The 17,500-nt window shown below is 43.4% G+C and overlaps 1 protein-coding gene across 7 annotated transcripts in view; it reads left to right on the top strand.

Annotated features, from left to right (window-relative positions):
- The window catches only part of GATAD2A (GATA zinc finger domain containing 2A), a 146,726-nt gene that overhangs the window by 116,249 nt on the left and 12,977 nt on the right, over positions 1-17,500 (top strand). For 4 of the 7 annotated variants that reach the window (XM_082268075.1, XM_082268079.1, XM_082268074.1 and 1 more), the window contains 4 exons: positions 247-387; positions 512-628; positions 2,095-2,283; positions 5,370-5,634. In XM_082268075.1, coding sequence (XP_082124201.1) covers positions 247-387; positions 512-628; positions 2,095-2,283; positions 5,370-5,634 — 712 coding nt within the window. The remainder of the gene's footprint in view (positions 1-246; positions 388-511; positions 629-2,094; positions 2,284-5,369; positions 5,635-17,500) is intronic. The other 3 variants (XM_082268078.1, XM_082268077.1, XM_082268076.1) reach the window with 2 other exon arrangements.

Raw genomic sequence — 17,500 nt, 5'->3', positions numbered from 1 at the left:
TTAATTTTTTTTGTGGGGGGAATGTTATATAGCATAATGTGAAAAAAAAAAAAAAAAATATATATATATTTCAGAATTGTCTTTTTTTTTTTTTTTGGTTTATAGCGCAAAAAATAAAAATCGCACAGGTGATCAAATACCACCAAAAGAAAGCTCTATTTGTGGGGAAATCTGACAGGTTAAATCTTTAGTGGTTAAATCTGACATGCGTCTTACCTTGCATGATCTTTTGCTGTTTCTCTGTAGCTTTTGCAGAAAAGCAGCCCTGAAGAAAGAGAACGAATTATCAAGCAGCTAAAAGAAGAGTTACGGTTAGAAGAAGCAAAATTGGTGCTACTTAAAAAACTCCGTCAGAGTCAGATTCAGAAGGAGACTGCCCCACAGAAGGTAAAAACCTCTAATTCAGTGATCCCCATATATGAGTATGTATTTGAGTTTTACATAACTTCTGTTCTATGAACTTAGTACTTGTCCACGGAGCAAAGTGAGTTCAATTAGTCTTCTCTTGCAGGTGACATCACGCATCTCTGGCACAGTCATACCTCCTCCTCTGGTACGAGGTGGACAACAGACGCCGGCCAAGCAATCAAACCAGATAGTTATGCCACCTCTTGTTAGAGGAGCACAGGTAAGCATATTTGCAACTCTTTGTGGGGGTTTTTTTTTTTTTAAACCAAGAAAACAGCAACAGACTGAAAAACTGCAGTAAAAACTGTTAGGAAAAATACATAGGTTTACTATATACTGTTAGGTAAAAAAAGGAAGTGGCAGGTGTGTAGAACATGGTTTTATAAAGTAGTTTATTTACAACAGTAGGTCTTATCAGTTAAAGTTGGAGCCCTTTCAGTTTGTTTTACCCCACCAAATACTCAGAGTTCTTTAACACAGTTGCTTTCCTCCAAATGTTTGTTTTTTTTGTTCACTTTTCAAACTTTTTTTTTTTTTTTTTTCGCTCAGACATTTTTTATTTTTAAGAAAAGCAGTAAACAGTTGACAAAATGTGGTGCAGGTACTCCATCGAAAATACAGTAGAGCACTACTGATATATACAGCAAAGCATTGAGTCTGTTGGATCAAGTGTCTAGTGGCAGGCCCAGAGCCAAACCCCATACTCAAGTAGGAGACTGTATGTAGTGAATCTATAGGTTCCAGACCTCCTCTAATCTGCTACGTTTATCCTGTAAAATACTTGCATATTTTGCGTGTAGCTTTATCCAGGAGATTTTTTTTTTTTGGTTGCCATAATGTCTATTGATGATTTTTAAGATCCAGCAAAAAACCTCTTCAAAAAAGATAGGATTATCTGTGATTTTCCAGGAATATGTCCTTTTTGTCCATGTGAGCCATACTGGCAGTGTGGGGGAACATTTCATATTGCGAACTGAGTGGACCAGTGTGTTTTGTGTATATGTTTTTGTATGTGTATTTGTGTGTTTTATATATCTGTGGGGTGGGGTGCCTAAATAAGAATGCTGCCACCACATTTAGTACCGGTTCACACTTGTGCGATGCGGGAACGCTGCGAATATGCAGCGTGATCCCGCAAAGCATCCGCACATCTGGCAGTTCACACTGCCATATGCGAAACGCAGGGGGTGTCAATTAAATGTTAATGACACCCCCAGTTTGATCGCATATCGCAGTGCGATCTGACAGTTCGCACAGCATCAGATCGCACAAGTGTGAACCACTGTGCGATCCGATCCTGATGCGGCTGAAAAAAAGGGTCCTGTGCGTGTTTGGTGCGGATACAGTGCGAATTCAGCCATACAAAGTGTATGGCTGAAGTCGCATCCGCACATGAGATCGCATGTAATAAAGGAGCAGTGCGCTCCGAATTACATGCGATCTCGCAAGCCGCACAAATGTGAACCGGCACGAAGGTTTGGTAAGCTGCAATTTGTTTTGTTTTCTACTTTAAGATACAGAACATGACCACAATATCATATGTGAATGGGTACTTGGAACAGTTAGAAAAGTAGTAACATTATTTGTCTTTCCAAAATTACTACATTTTCCTTTTTCACAGCTCATCTTTTTTATTCTCATTCATCTCTCCCATTGCCTCTTCTGTTCCCTCCCTCCCACCATCAGCCCATTTCTGTCTCTCCTCAGCAGATGCACAACATCAGGCAACATCCAAGCACAGGCCCTCCTCCGTTACTGCTAGCTCCCCGCGCTTCAGTTCCTAGCGTGCAGATGCAAGGTCAAAGAATCATCCAGCAGGGCTTGATACGGGTGGCCAATGTGGCAAACACAAGCTTACTGGTCAACATACCACAGGTTGGTATTGGATGTGAAGAAGTCGGTGTTCTCTATTTTATGTCAGAGCTTCACTGGAAGCATATTCTTTCATTAATGCGTCCTAATATTGAAATTTTTGGATTTGTTGCAGTTAAGTCTCGCTTGCTGCTAATCCTTTTAAAGGAATTTTCGAATAATGCATAATTATGTATTGACATTGTTAGATTGTCATCCTTATTGAGAAGTTAGTGGTTGCAAAGGCAGCAATTTTTTTTAATCCTAATGCATTCTGTTGCACAGAGCAGGTCAGTATAATATGTTTGTAAAGTCTCGCTTATTTCTATTAAAATCACAATCACTTTAAGCAGAGTGTAGCCTTATGCCCTACTCTGGGATCATTTTGCATACATGTACTGCACATCAGTTCCAGATAAACCTATTCAGTATGGCACTGCCTTGGAACAATGGTGTAGTGCATTTAGTTATGAAATTAGGTGAGGTAAAAGATAAGTTCATATTTAGTATATTGTAACATGTTAAACCCATATTCAGGATAACCTGTTACCAAAGCACCTGCCCACACCCTGACCTGATGTCCATTGTGACAGCAGCAGATGACTTGTAGTCCTGAATGAACTGTGAGGGTGCTGGTTAGTGCTTTTGTAGTTAATTAATCATCCTGGACTACAGTAGCTGTCTGCCTTTATGGAGGTATGGGCAGATAGCTGTACTGACATTCTGCAAGAGCCTGACATTGCATTTGCTATCTACAGATCGTGAATGCAATGCTTTGCAGGCTAAGAAAAAATGTTTTTTAGCTGCAAAATTTTTTTTGGGTTTTAAATGTAAACTTATCCTTTAAATGAGATATGCAAGTTACCAAAGCAGTATTTGTGCATCTTCATTGTTCAACAAAGGGCTGGAATGTGTGTGACACCGTTTAAACGGATGTGAAGCGTGAGTTTGAAGACATAGAAGTAATCCAGCCAATAATTATAGCATTTGGTTTAACAAAAAATACTCACACATGCTCTGGCTATCCCCTGACTACCTTGCTTCCTAAAGCTCATAAATGGAGAAAACTACAAAATACCTTGGCAGAGGACACTGATGGTATCTCACAGCAGCCAGTGATGTGTTTCACATGATCTCTACTTATGGAGAGGACCTGCTAGTCTAAAATCTTTAGTCACCACCATTGCTAACATTATCACGGTATGGGGAGATCAATAGAGAGAAGATCAATAGAATGTGGCATGAAAACTCTCCTGGTTTTGAAGCAAACCAAGATGCAAATAAGTGTTTTTTTTTTTTTTTTTTTTTTTGTAAATGCTGTGAATGAAAACTAGCAGCTGCTGTTGCAAACCTGGTGGTCAGGCTAAATTATAAAATCCACAAGAGTGGTATGCTCTATGCAATCATCAGCGCTTGCTCTGAAAGATTGTATGAAAACCAAAAGCCTCCTGCATTTGCTAATGATTTGATTAGCTCGTTGGTGTCCTGAGATCTACTCTTTTTTTTCTTTTCTTTAATTGGAGAGGAGTGGGTTCTGGGCATGCCGGCGAGGATATGTAGTGAGTGGGCAGCGTGACCTCCAGCTTTTGACGATGTCAAGCTGGGACCCACGTTGCGACATGCTTCGTTGTAGATGGAACCCACGCCGTTACTTGGCTGGTCCGGCTTACATTGCTCCCATTGTACAGTGTAGGAGTCCCCACGTGAGAGTTAACTTTTTATGCTTAGCCCCTACTCAGGGGCTTTAAATAAAGGCCACCATACATTTTTATGCTATGAGGAGTTTGCTCTGTTTTTGTTTCCTCTCTCCTGCATTCATCTTGGAGTTCTTTATCACTGTGAGGAAGGTGAACTGGAGTACTGGCTGGAGACTACATCCTAGTCACTGGCTGGAGACTACATCCTAGTCACGGAGACAATCAAAGCTTTCCTTGATCCTCTTGCCAACATCGTCTGGTGAGTGTGGATTTTTACACTCACTATCCCCAGAGGGCGTCACCCTTCTTGCCAGTAGGATTCACTTTTGGGATGCATCGATACACTATGGCAGGAAGACTATGCCGTTCGCCTGACGAATATGAGGGGTTACTGTTGAGACTGTTGTCATTGGACATTTAAGTTTGTGTGCACTGGGTTTTAGGGGTCACACATTTCTTTTGTTGCACAAGCAATCTATATTATATTTTCTCACGCATGATTTATTTGTCATACAATTTGCATAATTTGGGTGGGTTGATAGTTTTTATGCAATCTTTCAGAGCAAGCTCTGTTGATTGTATAGAGCAGTGATGGCGAACCCTAGCACCCCATATGTTTTGGAACTACATTTCCCATGATGCTCAACTACACTGCAAAGTGCATGAGTATCATGTGAATAAAGTAGTTCCAAAACATCTGGGGTGCCTAGGTTTACTGGCATAGAGCATACCACTCTTGTGGATTTTATAATATAGCCTGACCACCAGGTTTGCAACAGCAGCTGCTAGTTTTCATTCATATACTGTTATATTTGATTGTTTGCATGAGTGGGTTCACAGTATTTACAAAAAAAAACAAATTGTTTGGATCTTGGTTTGCTTTAAAGCCAGGAGCGTTTTCATGCCACATTTCACTGATCTTCTCCCCATACCGTGATAATGGTGGTGACTAAGGATTTTCGACTAGCTGGAGACTACATCCTGGTCATGGAGGCCATCAAGCTTTCCCTGATCCTCTAGCCATATGGTAAGGCGGATCAACATCGTCTGGTGAGTGAGGATTTTTATACTCCCTATCCATGCAGGGTGTCGCCTTTCTTTCCAGTAGGATTCACAATGGCAGCAATACGATTTTTTTTTTTTTTTTTTTTTGCATGTTTTCTGAAAGTGGAATTAAACCCTCCAATCCTTTACAGCCAAAGAAGTTGCCATATTAGCCTCCATTGGATCTGCGGTTGCCATGGTGCTGCACAGCAATGACACCAGCTATTTGATGGCTTGACAGTAGTTCGGTTGAGGGCTTATCTAAGCACTAAACATTCTGTTAGGGATCCCTGATTTTATCAATACTGTTAGCTTGTTCATTCTCAGGAACATTTCCCTCCCTATAATTTTGTGAACCTTTCATTTTAGGCATCCCCAACTACTTTAAAGGGTTCAGCTGGAACAGCAGGAAGCGCTACCAGCTTCTCATCCGCCAATGCAAACGACTCCCCTGCTAGTCGACAAGCGGCTGCCAAGCTTGCCTTACGGAAGCAGTTGGAGAAGACCTTGCTGGAGATTCCCCCACCTAAACCCCCAACCCCAGAACTCAATTTCCTACCGAGTGCAGCCAATAATGAGTTTATATATCTGGTGGGACTTGAGGAAGTAGTGCAAAATCTTTTGGAGTCACAAGGTGAGCTTAACTTTATATAGTTTGCACAAAATAAAGCTGCATTTGTCCATCCTAATACTATATTATTGAGCTTTTGTGAACTTGTTGCTCACTGCCTTTTGGAGAGGTAAATTTTGCCTTAAATTGGAACTTTAGTCAGAAACTTTAGTCCTGCAATAGATCACCTCAGTCTGGCCCCTTTTGCAGGTATTGGTATGTAAAACAATTAAAGGTGCCTATACTATTTAAAATCCAGTAATGCACAGTCTCACCCTGCTCGGCACATGCTTAATTGCTCTCCATTTTCAGGCACTGCTGAGTTTATAGAGGCTGATCTGCTGATAGCTCTAAAGTGGAATTATCAGCAAAAGGGAACCGTAAGCGCTTTAGGTAAGGCTTAATGAAGATGTATGACAGTCTCACAGGATAACAATGCTCCACAATATATATATATATATATATATATATATATATATATATATATATATATATATATATATATATATATAAAAATATGAAAATATGAAAATTATATATATATATATATATATATATATATATATATATATATATATATGAAAATATGAAAATTATATATATATATATAATTTTTATATATAAAAATATTTTATTTTTTTCCATATTTTTAAATGTAATTATTGGCTGTAAGCCTTGTAGTGTTGTAATCCATATCACTATACTTGAGTGACAGCCCTGGAGCCCACGTCAGATGACATCTCTTTTTAAATATACATTCTGTTTTTTGGCCTCTCTCTCCCCTTCCTCGTTCATATAAAAATTGCCAGGATGGGCCATCCCGTCACCTGACCCGACGAGGTGATGAAGCGTAAAACATATCGTCATGATGATTGGACCTCTAAATGTTAGGCACAGCGCCAAAAAAAGAGCAACTGAGCATGTGCAAAGTAGGGTGAGACAGTGCATTACTGAATTTTAACCACTGAACGACTAAGCCTATTTCTAACACGTGTTAACAAGTTAAAACCAGTATTTCTTTTGATCATTAACGGACATAGCTCCTTATCTTCTTGACCATTGGGTTATACTGCCCCCTGCAGGAGTAGGACACTAGGCAGGAAAAAACATGTCTACACCTACGGGACAGTCCCAGGGGGTATACTACCACTCTCAGCTATAGGCAGTTTTTTTCTGCCTAGTCAGGAGTAAGAACCTAGTTCCTAGCTTGGAGCTCTGGTCCTGTCAATTTTTTCCTTTTAAATGGAACGGTTTCATATCTTGGTTTTGTTCCTGTGAGAATATACACTCAACTGCTGGACTGGCGACCAACTTGATAATCTAGATCCAGAGGGTCCCCCCAGTCTGGCCAGCAAGCACGGGCAGGCCCCAGCTCCGCCGCGACATAGCCCCACTGGACGGGGGCAGTCTCACGAGGGTGCATACGATCTGGCCTCGGCCTGAGTCGCAGCATTCCTCCTGGCCGACAGCCCCCCATTCCAATGGAGCAGTGGTCTGTCCAGAGTGGTGCCCACCCGGTTCCTTGTATGGTAAGTATCTATCCACCCTCTTCCACTGGAGGGTTTTGGGGTGGGCGTGGGCCCCTCCCCGGAACAGTGGGACCCTCAGATTCTCTTCCTTCCCCCACAGCCCCTCTAAAATGTCTGTGGTCAGTGTGGTTCTTCCATTCCTGGGCTCTTGGTCAGCTTCCCCTTGCAGGATCGCAGTCGGCGGCCTTCCCCTGATTGTATTCCGGGTGAGCTTGGTATATAGCACCCCCACGTCTCCCCTGTCTCATGAGATCCTGCATCTGTTTCGGCCGCCGCAGACGTGAGTCATCCTACTGGGTCTGCGCCCATGCACCCTGAGTGCTCAGATAGTGAGGATGATTTCTCTGTTCCTCTGGCATGCATAAATAGGCGCTGGTGGTTACACTGATTGTGTCAGTGCGTGAAACTTTAAAAACAAAGGATGCGGCTGATGCATCGGAGGCACTTTTGTGGCCCCTAAGCATTTTGCTATGCAGTATCCTCATGAGGATTCCCTGCTTAAAAAGTGGATGGTCCCAGCTGTAAATTTTGTTCAATTAATTCATAAATAGCATTGAGGATGAGATCACTAGCTCAATCTCAGTTTTTGCAGATGACAAAATTAAGCAGGGCAATAACTTCACATCATGATGCAGAAATCTTACAGAATGACCTGAACAAAATACCAGAGTGGGCAACTACGTGGCAAATGAGGTTTAATGTGGAGAAGAGTAAGGTAGTGTTAGTAGAAGATAAACTAAGCAATAGCATGCAATGTCAAGATGCAGCTGCCAAAGCCAGCAGAATATTAGTATGCATAAGGAAGGGGATATATTCCAGAGATAAAACTATAATCCTACCACTTTATAAAACTGTGGTCCGGTCACATCTGGAGTACTCTGTCCAGTTCTGGTCCCCAATCCTCAGGATGTGCTGGAACTGGAGAGTCCAAAAGAAGGGCAACTAAGCTAATTAGGAGATTGGAGGACCTAAATTATGAGGAGCGTTTACAAGCTCTTGGTTTGTTCTCCCTAGAGAAGAGACGTCTGAGAGGGGACATGATAGCGATTTACAAATAACTCAATGGTGATCTCAGCATAGAAAAAAATGGTTCAGTCGCAAGGAGTGTAAGAGGACACGTGGCCATACAATGCAATAAGAGGAGAAGCAATTTAACCTTAGGCTACGCAAGGGGTTTATTACAGTAAGAGCAATAAGATTGTGGAACTCTCTCCCTCAAATGGTGATAACTGCAGGGAGTATGGCTACTTTTAAAAAGACTCTTGGATATACATCTCCAAGATCAAAGCATTCAGGGGTATGGGAAATGAATACGTCCACACATCTATACAGGTTGAATTGGATGGACGGTTGCCTTTATTCAACCTCAAATACTATGTAACTATATCGGTATGGGAAGGTAAGCATCCTTGATTTTGTTAGGCAAGGAAATCCCCCTGACGCAGGGATGCCACCACCGTGCAAATGGACTACCATTCTGAATGTCTGTACCCGCACTAAGCAGTTAAGCGCCTCGAGGTCCAGGATTGGACTTACTTTGCCTTCCTTCCTGGGTACTGTAAACAGGTTTGAGTAAAACCCCTGAAAACGTTCCGAAGTCGGAACCTAGACAATCCTCCCATTAATTAACAGGTCTTGTAAGGCCCCAAACAGACCCTGTAAGTGGTCCGGGGACAGGAGCAAGTTGTAAGGAAAGAACTTTGCCGGGTGACAAGAGCGAAACACGATCTTGTAGCCAGACGGAATGACTTTGTGGACCCACTCATCTTGTACCAGGAAGAAACCAGCGAAGACATCCCCCCCCCCCCCACCCCTGATACGGGGGAGGGCGGACCTTCATGCTGAGAAGCCCGCTCTCGGCTTGCCAGACCAGGTTAGTCTGGATCCTCCAGAGGAGGCCCTGAAAGGCTACAAGCCCTTGCCATTCGGCCCTGAGGGATGGAAAAACGTCCTATGGGCCGAGAAGGAGGGCCCACGTCTACGACGAGGTTCCTTGCTCTTAGTAGCCTGCAGAAAAAAGGTACTCTTCCCCTGTCACACGTTTAATGAGGTCATCAAGGGACGCTCCAAATAGGTGATCTCCTTGAAAGGGTAAATCAGTCAAGGCCTTTTTAGTAGCATGGATGAAGACCAGCATTTGAGCCAAAAGACAAGCTGACGGACCGCTGCCGAAATGGAGAGCTGAGCCACTAGGGGAGCCGCATCCAAAGGGGCATCCCAGATAAACTGCAGCCCCTGGAATAGCTGGTTCGCCAGTCCAGCAAAGGCAGGGGGGAGCTGTTCTCGCAACAGATCATGGCGTAAAAGCTTGGCCCAATCGGCCAGAGTTTTCAGACACCAGGGCAATGATGAATACCGGCCTCCGTGCCGAACCAGCCAGAGTGTACATATTGCGGGCCACAGCCTCCGCCTTCCTGTTAGCCGGATCCTTAAAGGCCGGGGACTTTTCAGACGGAATCATGGTTGCCTTGTTCAATCTGGAAACTGGAGGTCCACTTCTTAAGAAGGGACTCCTCATAGGGTTAACGCCTAGTAAATCGCTTAGGGTTAACGCCTAGTAAATCGCTTAGGGACCCCATGGGGACGCTTTGGTCATGCCTGGTCTGGCAAAATAGGCGGGGAAAGGAAACACCTTTGCCGCTCTGGATGGCTTGTGAGTGTCAAAGAGAACCTACGCCTCGGTCGCAGCTGTGTCCCCATCTTTAAGGTCTCACGCACAGATACAATCAGTGGGTCCACCAGCGCCTTTACATGAGCGGTTGCAGAAGTGGAGGAATCATCCTCACTATCAGAGGATTCCGGGCACGTGGTTGCAGACCCAGCAGGGTGACCCACGTCAGCGGCGGTAGAATCAGATTCAGGATCTGATTAAACAGATGAGGCGGGGGGGGGGGGGGGGGAGAGGGACATTTTGTTGCCTTTCCTGTGTCCCGGGCCTAAATACCCGAAGGAAATTGCCATGCATGCTGTGGATGTGGTCTGGGCAATTAGGGTGTACCTGGCAGCTACGGAGTCTTTCAGTAAGTCAGACTCACTATTTGTGCTCACGAATGTGCCTCAAAGGGTTGTCTGCTTCCTCCGTGACCATTTCCAGATAGATCAGACAGACGGTGATTCAGGCCTATTGCTTTAAGGGTCAGGTTTCTCATTTTCCTGTTAAGGTGCACTCTACTTGGGCGCTTACTGCCTTTAGGGCCTTCCGTCATCAGGCGTCGGTGACACAGGTTTGCAAGTTGGCCACCTGGTCGTCGTTGCACACTTTCACAAAGTTTTATAAAGTGGATGTATTGGCATCTGCGGATGTTTCTTTTAGGCACAAGGTTTTGCAGGCTGCTGTTTAGAGGATCGAATCCTCTTCGAGGGGGTTTTTTTTTTTTTTTTCTCAGATGGGCTCCAGTTTTGGTTGAGTTCATGTTGCCTGCTTGGCTACTGTTTAGCCTTGGGTATTTTTCTGCCTGTTCCCACCCCTCATGTTTAACACTGCTTTGGGACATCCCAATGATTATGAAGATCAGGAGCTGTGTCCATCAGTGAAGGAAAGAAAATTGTATTTTTGACTTAATATAAAATCCTTTTCTCTGATGTTCAGTGACTGACACAGCACCCCCCCCCCCCCCTGTGGAGTTGTGATTCTTCTGACACTGCTTCTAAGTAAACTGAGTACCTACAGCAGGCAGAGGGAGTACCGTATTTCCCAAAAGTGAGTACACCCCTCACATTTTTGTTAATATTTTGTCTTTTAATGTGACAACACTGAAGAAATGACACTTTGCTGCAATGTTAATTAGGGAGTATACAGCTTGTATAACAGTCTAAGTTTGCTGTCCTCTCAAAATAACTCCACACACAGCCATAAATGTCTAAACCACTGGCAACACCTCTAGGTGAAAATGTCAAAATTGTGCCCAATTAGCTATTTTCCCTCCCTGGTGTCGTGTGACTCGTTAGTGTTACAAGGTCTCAGGTGTGGTAAGTTTGATGTTTTCACTCTCTCTCATACTGGTCACTGGAAGTTCAACATGGCACCTCATGGCAAAGAACTCTGAGGATCTGAAAAAAAACTGTTACTCTACATAAAGATGGCCTAGGCTATAAGATTGCCAAGACCCTGAAACTGAGCTGCGGCATGGTGACCAAGACCATACGTCTGATTAACAGGACAGGTTCCACTCAGAACAGGCCTCACCATGGGTCGACCAAAGAAGTCGAGCACCATATCCAGAGGTTGTCTTTGGGAAATAGACATACGAGTGCTGCCAGCATTGCTGCAAAGGTTGAAGGGGTGGGGGGTTAGCCTGTCAGCGCTTAAACCATATGCCGCACACTGCATCAAATTGGTCTGTGCATGTTCATCCCCTCTTCTAAAGATGATGCACAAGAAAGCCTGCAAACAGTTCGCTGAAGACAAGCAGACTAAGGACACGGAATACCTGAACCATGTCCTGTGGTCAGATGAGATCAAGATAAACTTTTTTGGTTCAGTTGGTGTCAGGCATGTGTGGCGGCAACCAGGTGAGGAGTACAAAGACAACAAAGACAAGTGTGCCTTAACTACAGTCAAGCATGGTGGTAGGAGGGTCATGGTATGGGGCTGCATGAATGCTGCCAGCCCTGGGGAGCTACAGTTTGAGGGAACCATGAATGCCAATATGTACTGTGACATACTGAAGCAGAGCATGATCTCCTCTCTTCTGAGACTGGGCCGCAGGGCAGTATTCCAACCTAACGACCCCAAACACACCTCCAAGATGACCACTGCCTTGGTAAAGTAGCTGAGTGTAATGGTGATGGACTGGCCAAGCATGTCTCTAGACCTAAACCCTATTGAGCATCTGCGGGGCATCCTCAAATGGAAGGTAAAGGAGTACAAGGTCTCCAACATCCACCACCCCTGTGATGTCAAGTGGATGAGGACTCCAGTGGCAACCTGTGAAGCTCTGGTGAACTCCATGCCCGAGAGGGTTAAGACAGTGCTGGAAAATAATGGTTGTCACACAAAATATTGACCCTTTGGGCCCAATTTGGACATTTTCACTTAGGGGTGTACTCACTTTTGAGGGGTGTATTCGCTTTTGTTGCCAGCGGTTTAGACGTTAATGGCTGTATGTTGAGTTTTGAGGGGGACTGCAAATTTACACGGTTATACAAGCTGTACACTCACTACTTTACATTGTAGCAATGTGTAATTTTTTTAGTTTTGTCACATGAAAAGATATAATATTTACAAAAATGTGAGGGGGTGTACTCAATTTTGTGAGATACTGTATACCACCTGGGATTGCCAATAGACGTAGCAAGATTCTTTCTGCCTAGTGTCCTACTTCTGTAGGGGGCAGTATAGCCCAATGGTTATGAAGATCAGGAGCTGTGAACATCAGTGAAATGTTTTTTTTTTTTACGGTAAGTCATAAATCCCATTTTCATTATCCATACATTACAGGACATCGAGTGATTTATGTACATTGGGTTATGCTGCTGCTACAGTGCATCCAGAAATTGTAACCGCTCTTCACTTTTTCCACATTTTGTTGTGTTACAGCCTTATTCAAAATTGTATTAAGTTTATACTTTTCCTCAAAATTCTATAAATAATACCCCATAATGACAGCAACATGAAAGAGGTTTGTTTGAAGTCTTTCCAAATTGATTAAAAATAAAATAAAATAAATCCTATGTACATAAGTATTCTCACAGCCTTTGCCACGACACTCAAAATTGAGTTCAGGTGCATCCTGCTTCCACTGATCATTCTTGAGAGGTTTCTACAACTTTATGGCTGTCAACCTGTGGTAAATTCAGTTGATTGGACATGATTTGGAAAGGCACGCACCTGTCTATATAAGGTCCCACAGCACAAATCCAAGCCATGAAGTCCAAGGAATTGACTTTAGACCTTCGAGACAGGATTGAATCGAGGCACAGATCTGGGGAGAGGTACAGAAAATGTCTGCAGCATTGAAGGTCCCAATGAGCACAGTGGCTTCCATCATCTGTAAATGGAAAAAGTTTGCAATCACCAGGACTCTTCCTAGAGCAGGCCATGCAGGCAAACTGGGCGATCGGGGGAGAAGGGCCTTGGGGAGATGACCAAGAACCCAATGGCCACTCTGACAGAGCTCCTGTGGAGTAAGGAGAGCCTTCCAGAAGAACAATTCTCTGCAGCACCCCACCAGTTAGGCCTGTATGGTAGAGTGGTAAGACGAAAGCCACTCCTCAGTAAAAGGCACATGACAGCCCACCTGGAGTTTGCCAAAAGGCACCTGAAGGACACTCAGACAATGAGAAACAAAATTTTCTGGTCTGATAAACAAACATTGAACTCTTTGGCCTGAATGGCAGGCGTCCTGTCTGGAGGAAACGAGGCACCGCTTATCACCTTGCCAATACCATCCCTACAGTGAAGCATGTTAGTGGCAGCATCATGCTGTGGGGATATTTTTCAGCGGCAGAGATTGGAAGTCTATTCAGGATCAAGGGAAAGATGAATGTGCATTGCTGCAGAGACATCCTTGATGAAAACCTGCTCCAGAGTGCTCTGGACCTCAGACTAGTAGGTTCATCTTCCAATAGGACAACGACCATAAGCACACAGCCAAGATAACGGAGTGGCTATGTGACAAATCTGTGAATGTCCTTGGCGTGGCCCAGAATTGAACCAGATTGAACATCTCTGGAGAGATTTGAAAATGGCTGTGCACCGACACTCCCTATCCAACCTGATGGCACTTGAGAAGAATGGAAGAAACTGCCCAAAAATAGGGCTGCCAAACTTGCAGCACCATACTCAAGACTTGAGGCTGTAATTGGTGCCAAAGGTGCTTCAACAAAGTATTGAGCAAAGCCTGTAAATACTTATGTACATGTGACCCTTTTTTACACATAAAAAAAAAAAAAAAAAGTCAAACAAACTTCTCACATTGTCATTATGGGGTATTGTTTGTAGAATTTTTATGAAAATAATTAATTTATTTCCATTTTGGAATAAGGCTGTAACATAAAATGTGAAGAGTCAATACTTTACTGATGCACTGCATTTGGCATAATCTTGGAAGCACCTGGACCTTGCTGTGAGAGAGACCTTGGTCTGGCATGTGCGCTTGAGCACTGCACTTTGAGTTGGGTGTCCACCTAGGTACCTGTAGTGCAAGAAATCAGCGTTTTCGCCTGGAAAAACCTTAACGCCAGAGGTAGTGTTCCCTTTTTGCTTCTCTCATGCCTTCAGGTCTAAGGCAAAGTCTTGAACTCTGCTCCTCCATAAGTTCTGGACAGTCCAGATGGGACTATATCTTAGCTTTCACAACTCCCTGGTGCAAAAGCACTTCAGATGTTTGGATTCAGAACATTGTTTCCTGGGGCTACAATTTGGAATTTTTGTGTTTTTTTGCTTTCATCGCACTTCATGTTGTCAAACTTGCCAAAATCTCTACACAAATTGTTAGATCATGTTATCTTCCAAGACTGGTCCTTAGTTTTACTCCATACTTGCTGCAACTTGTGCCGTACGCTTGACCAGAGGGGCAAACTTGCCTTGGTTTGGTGGATCACAAGTTCCAAGCTTGATCGAGGAAATCCCTTCCACTCAATGGTTTGGAAGGTACTTTTGATGGATGTCGACCTGCCTGGCTGGACATATGACCTGAACCTCTTGTTCAGGCCATCTGATCAGGATTTACTTGGGCAATGCTACAGCAATGGCTTACATCGTTTTTTTTTTTTTTTCTCCCAGGGAAGCAACTGTAGTTTTGCAACTCAATGAGAAGCGTGTCTGATTCTTACCTTTCCTAGCCTGGAAGTTTGTGAGATTAATCCGGTCTTACCCAGTGTGGTCTAGATCTGTATTTGCCCTTGAAAGGGCCTTAGTGGCTCTTTTTAACTACTTGCAGTCCAGAAGGTTTATCATCCTCCATGACGAGGCCATTTTTGGGATACTGCATTGCGTTAATTTAACAGACAATTGCAGTGTACTGAAACTTGTCTCCCACACTTGACACCTTTTGGGGAGCAGTGACACAAATACAGCGATCAGTGCTAAAAAACTATGCACTGTCACTGTATTAATGACACTGACGGGGAAGGGGTTAACATCTGGGGTTGATCAAAGGGTAAAATGTGTTCCTAGGTTGTGCTTGCTAAGTGAGTGGGAAGCTGCTTTAACTAGGGAAAGGCAAAGATCCATGTTCCTGCTTAGCAGAAACACTGGATCAGTACCTTTGCCTCTGACAGAACTGTGGTTGGCCTTGTTTACATATGCAGACCACCATTCTGCTGCTTTCTGGAATGATTGGCAGGTTCTGCTGGACCCACTGATTGGCTCCCACTGTGTCCAAGACCCAGAAGTGCAGCATCACGTACAGGTATGTGATCCTGCACAGGAGAGCCACCTTGGTATGTATGTATATGTGTGTGTGTTTGTGTGTGTGTGTGTGTGTATATATATATATATATATATATATGTATGTATATGTGTGTATATATATATGTATATATAATGTGTGTGTGTATATAGATATAGATATATATATATATATATATATATATATATATATATATATATATATATATGTGTATATATGTATATATGTGTATATATGTATATAGATATATATATATATGTATATAGATATATATAGTGCGTGTATATATATATACAGTGGGTACGGAAAGTATTCAGACCCCCTTAAATTTTTCACTCTTTGTTATATTGCAGCCATTTGCTAAAATCATTTAAGTTCATTCTTCTTCCTCATGAATGTACACATAGCACCCCATACTGACAGAAAAACACAGAATTGTTGACATTGTTGCAGATTTATTAAAAAAGAAAAACTGAAATATCACATGGTCCTAAGTATTCAGACCCTTTGCTCAGTATTTAGTAGAGGCCCCCTTTTGATCTAATACAGCCAGGAGTCTTTTTGGGAAAGATGCAGCAAGTCTTTCACACCTGGATTTGGGGATCCTCTGCCATCCCTCCTTGCAGATCCTCTCCAGTTCTGTCAGGTTGGATGGTAAACATTGGTGGACAGCCATTTTTAGGTCTCTCCAGAGATGCTCAATTGGGTTTAAGTCAGGGCTCTGGCTGGGCCATTCAAGAACAGTCACGGAGTTGTTGTGAAGCCACTCCTTCGTTATTTTAGCTGTGTGCTTAGGGTCATTGTCTTGTTGGAAGGTAAACCTTCGGCCCAGTCTGAGGTCCAGAGCACTCTGGAGAAGGAGCACTCTGGAGAAGGTTTTTGTCCAGGATATCCCTGTACTTGGCCGCATTCATCTTTCCCTCGATTGCAACCAGTCGTCCTGTCCCTGCAGCTGAAAAACACCCCCACAGCATGATGCTGCCACCACCATGCTTCACTGTTGGGACTGTATTGGACAGGTGATGAGCAGTGCCTGGTTCTCTCCACACATACCGCTTAGAATTAAGGCCAAAAAGTTCTATTTTGGTCTCATCAGACCAGAGAATCTTATTTCTCACCATTTTGGAGTCCTTCAGGTGTTTTTTAGCAAACTCCATGCGGGCTTTCATGTGTCTTACACTGAGGAGAGGCTTCCGTCGGGCCACTCTGCCATAGAGCCCCGACTGGTGGAGGGCTGCAGTGATGGTTGACTTTCTACAACTTTCTCCCATCTCCTGACTGCATCTCTGGAGCTCAGCCACAGTGATCTTTGGGTTCTTCTTTACCTCTCTCACCAAGGCTCTTCTCCCCCGATAGCTCAGTTTGGCCGGATGGCCAGCTCTAGGAAGGGTTCTGGTCGTCCCAAACGTCTTCCATTTGAGGATTATGGAGGCCACTGTGCTCTTAGGAACCTTAAGTGCAGCAGAAATCTTTTTGTAACCTTGGCCAGATCTGTGCCTTGCCACAATTCTGTCTCTGAGCTCTTCAGGCAGTTCCTTTGACCTCATGATTCTCATTTGCTCTGACATGCATTGTGATCTGGAAGGTCTTATATAGACAGGTGTGTGGCTTTCCTAATCAAGTCCAATCAGTATAATCAAACACAGCTGGACTCAAATGAAGGTGTAGAACCATCTCAAGGATGATCAGAAGAAATGGAAAGCACCTGAGTTAAATATATGAGTGTCACAGCAAAGGGTCTGAATACTTAGGACCATGTGATATTTCAGTTTTTCTTTTTTAATAAATCTGCAACAATGTCAACAATTCTGTGTTTTTCTGTCAGTATGGGGTGCTATGTGTACATTCATGAGGAAGAAGAATGAACTTAAATGATTTTAGCAAATGGCTGCAATATAACAAAGAGTGAAAAATTTAAGGGGGTCTGAATACTTTCCGTACCCACTGTATATATATAATAATATATAATTACACACACACAGTGCCTTGCAAAAGTATTCGGCCCCC

Source organism: Pelophylax lessonae (genome assembly GCF_965119305.1).
Source record: "Pelophylax lessonae genome assembly, chromosome: 1".
In the NCBI taxonomy this organism is placed as follows: domain Eukaryota; kingdom Metazoa; phylum Chordata; class Amphibia; order Anura; family Ranidae; genus Pelophylax; species Pelophylax lessonae.
Note: the sequence above shows the minus strand (reverse complement) of the source record. Positions and strands in the feature narration are given on the sequence as shown.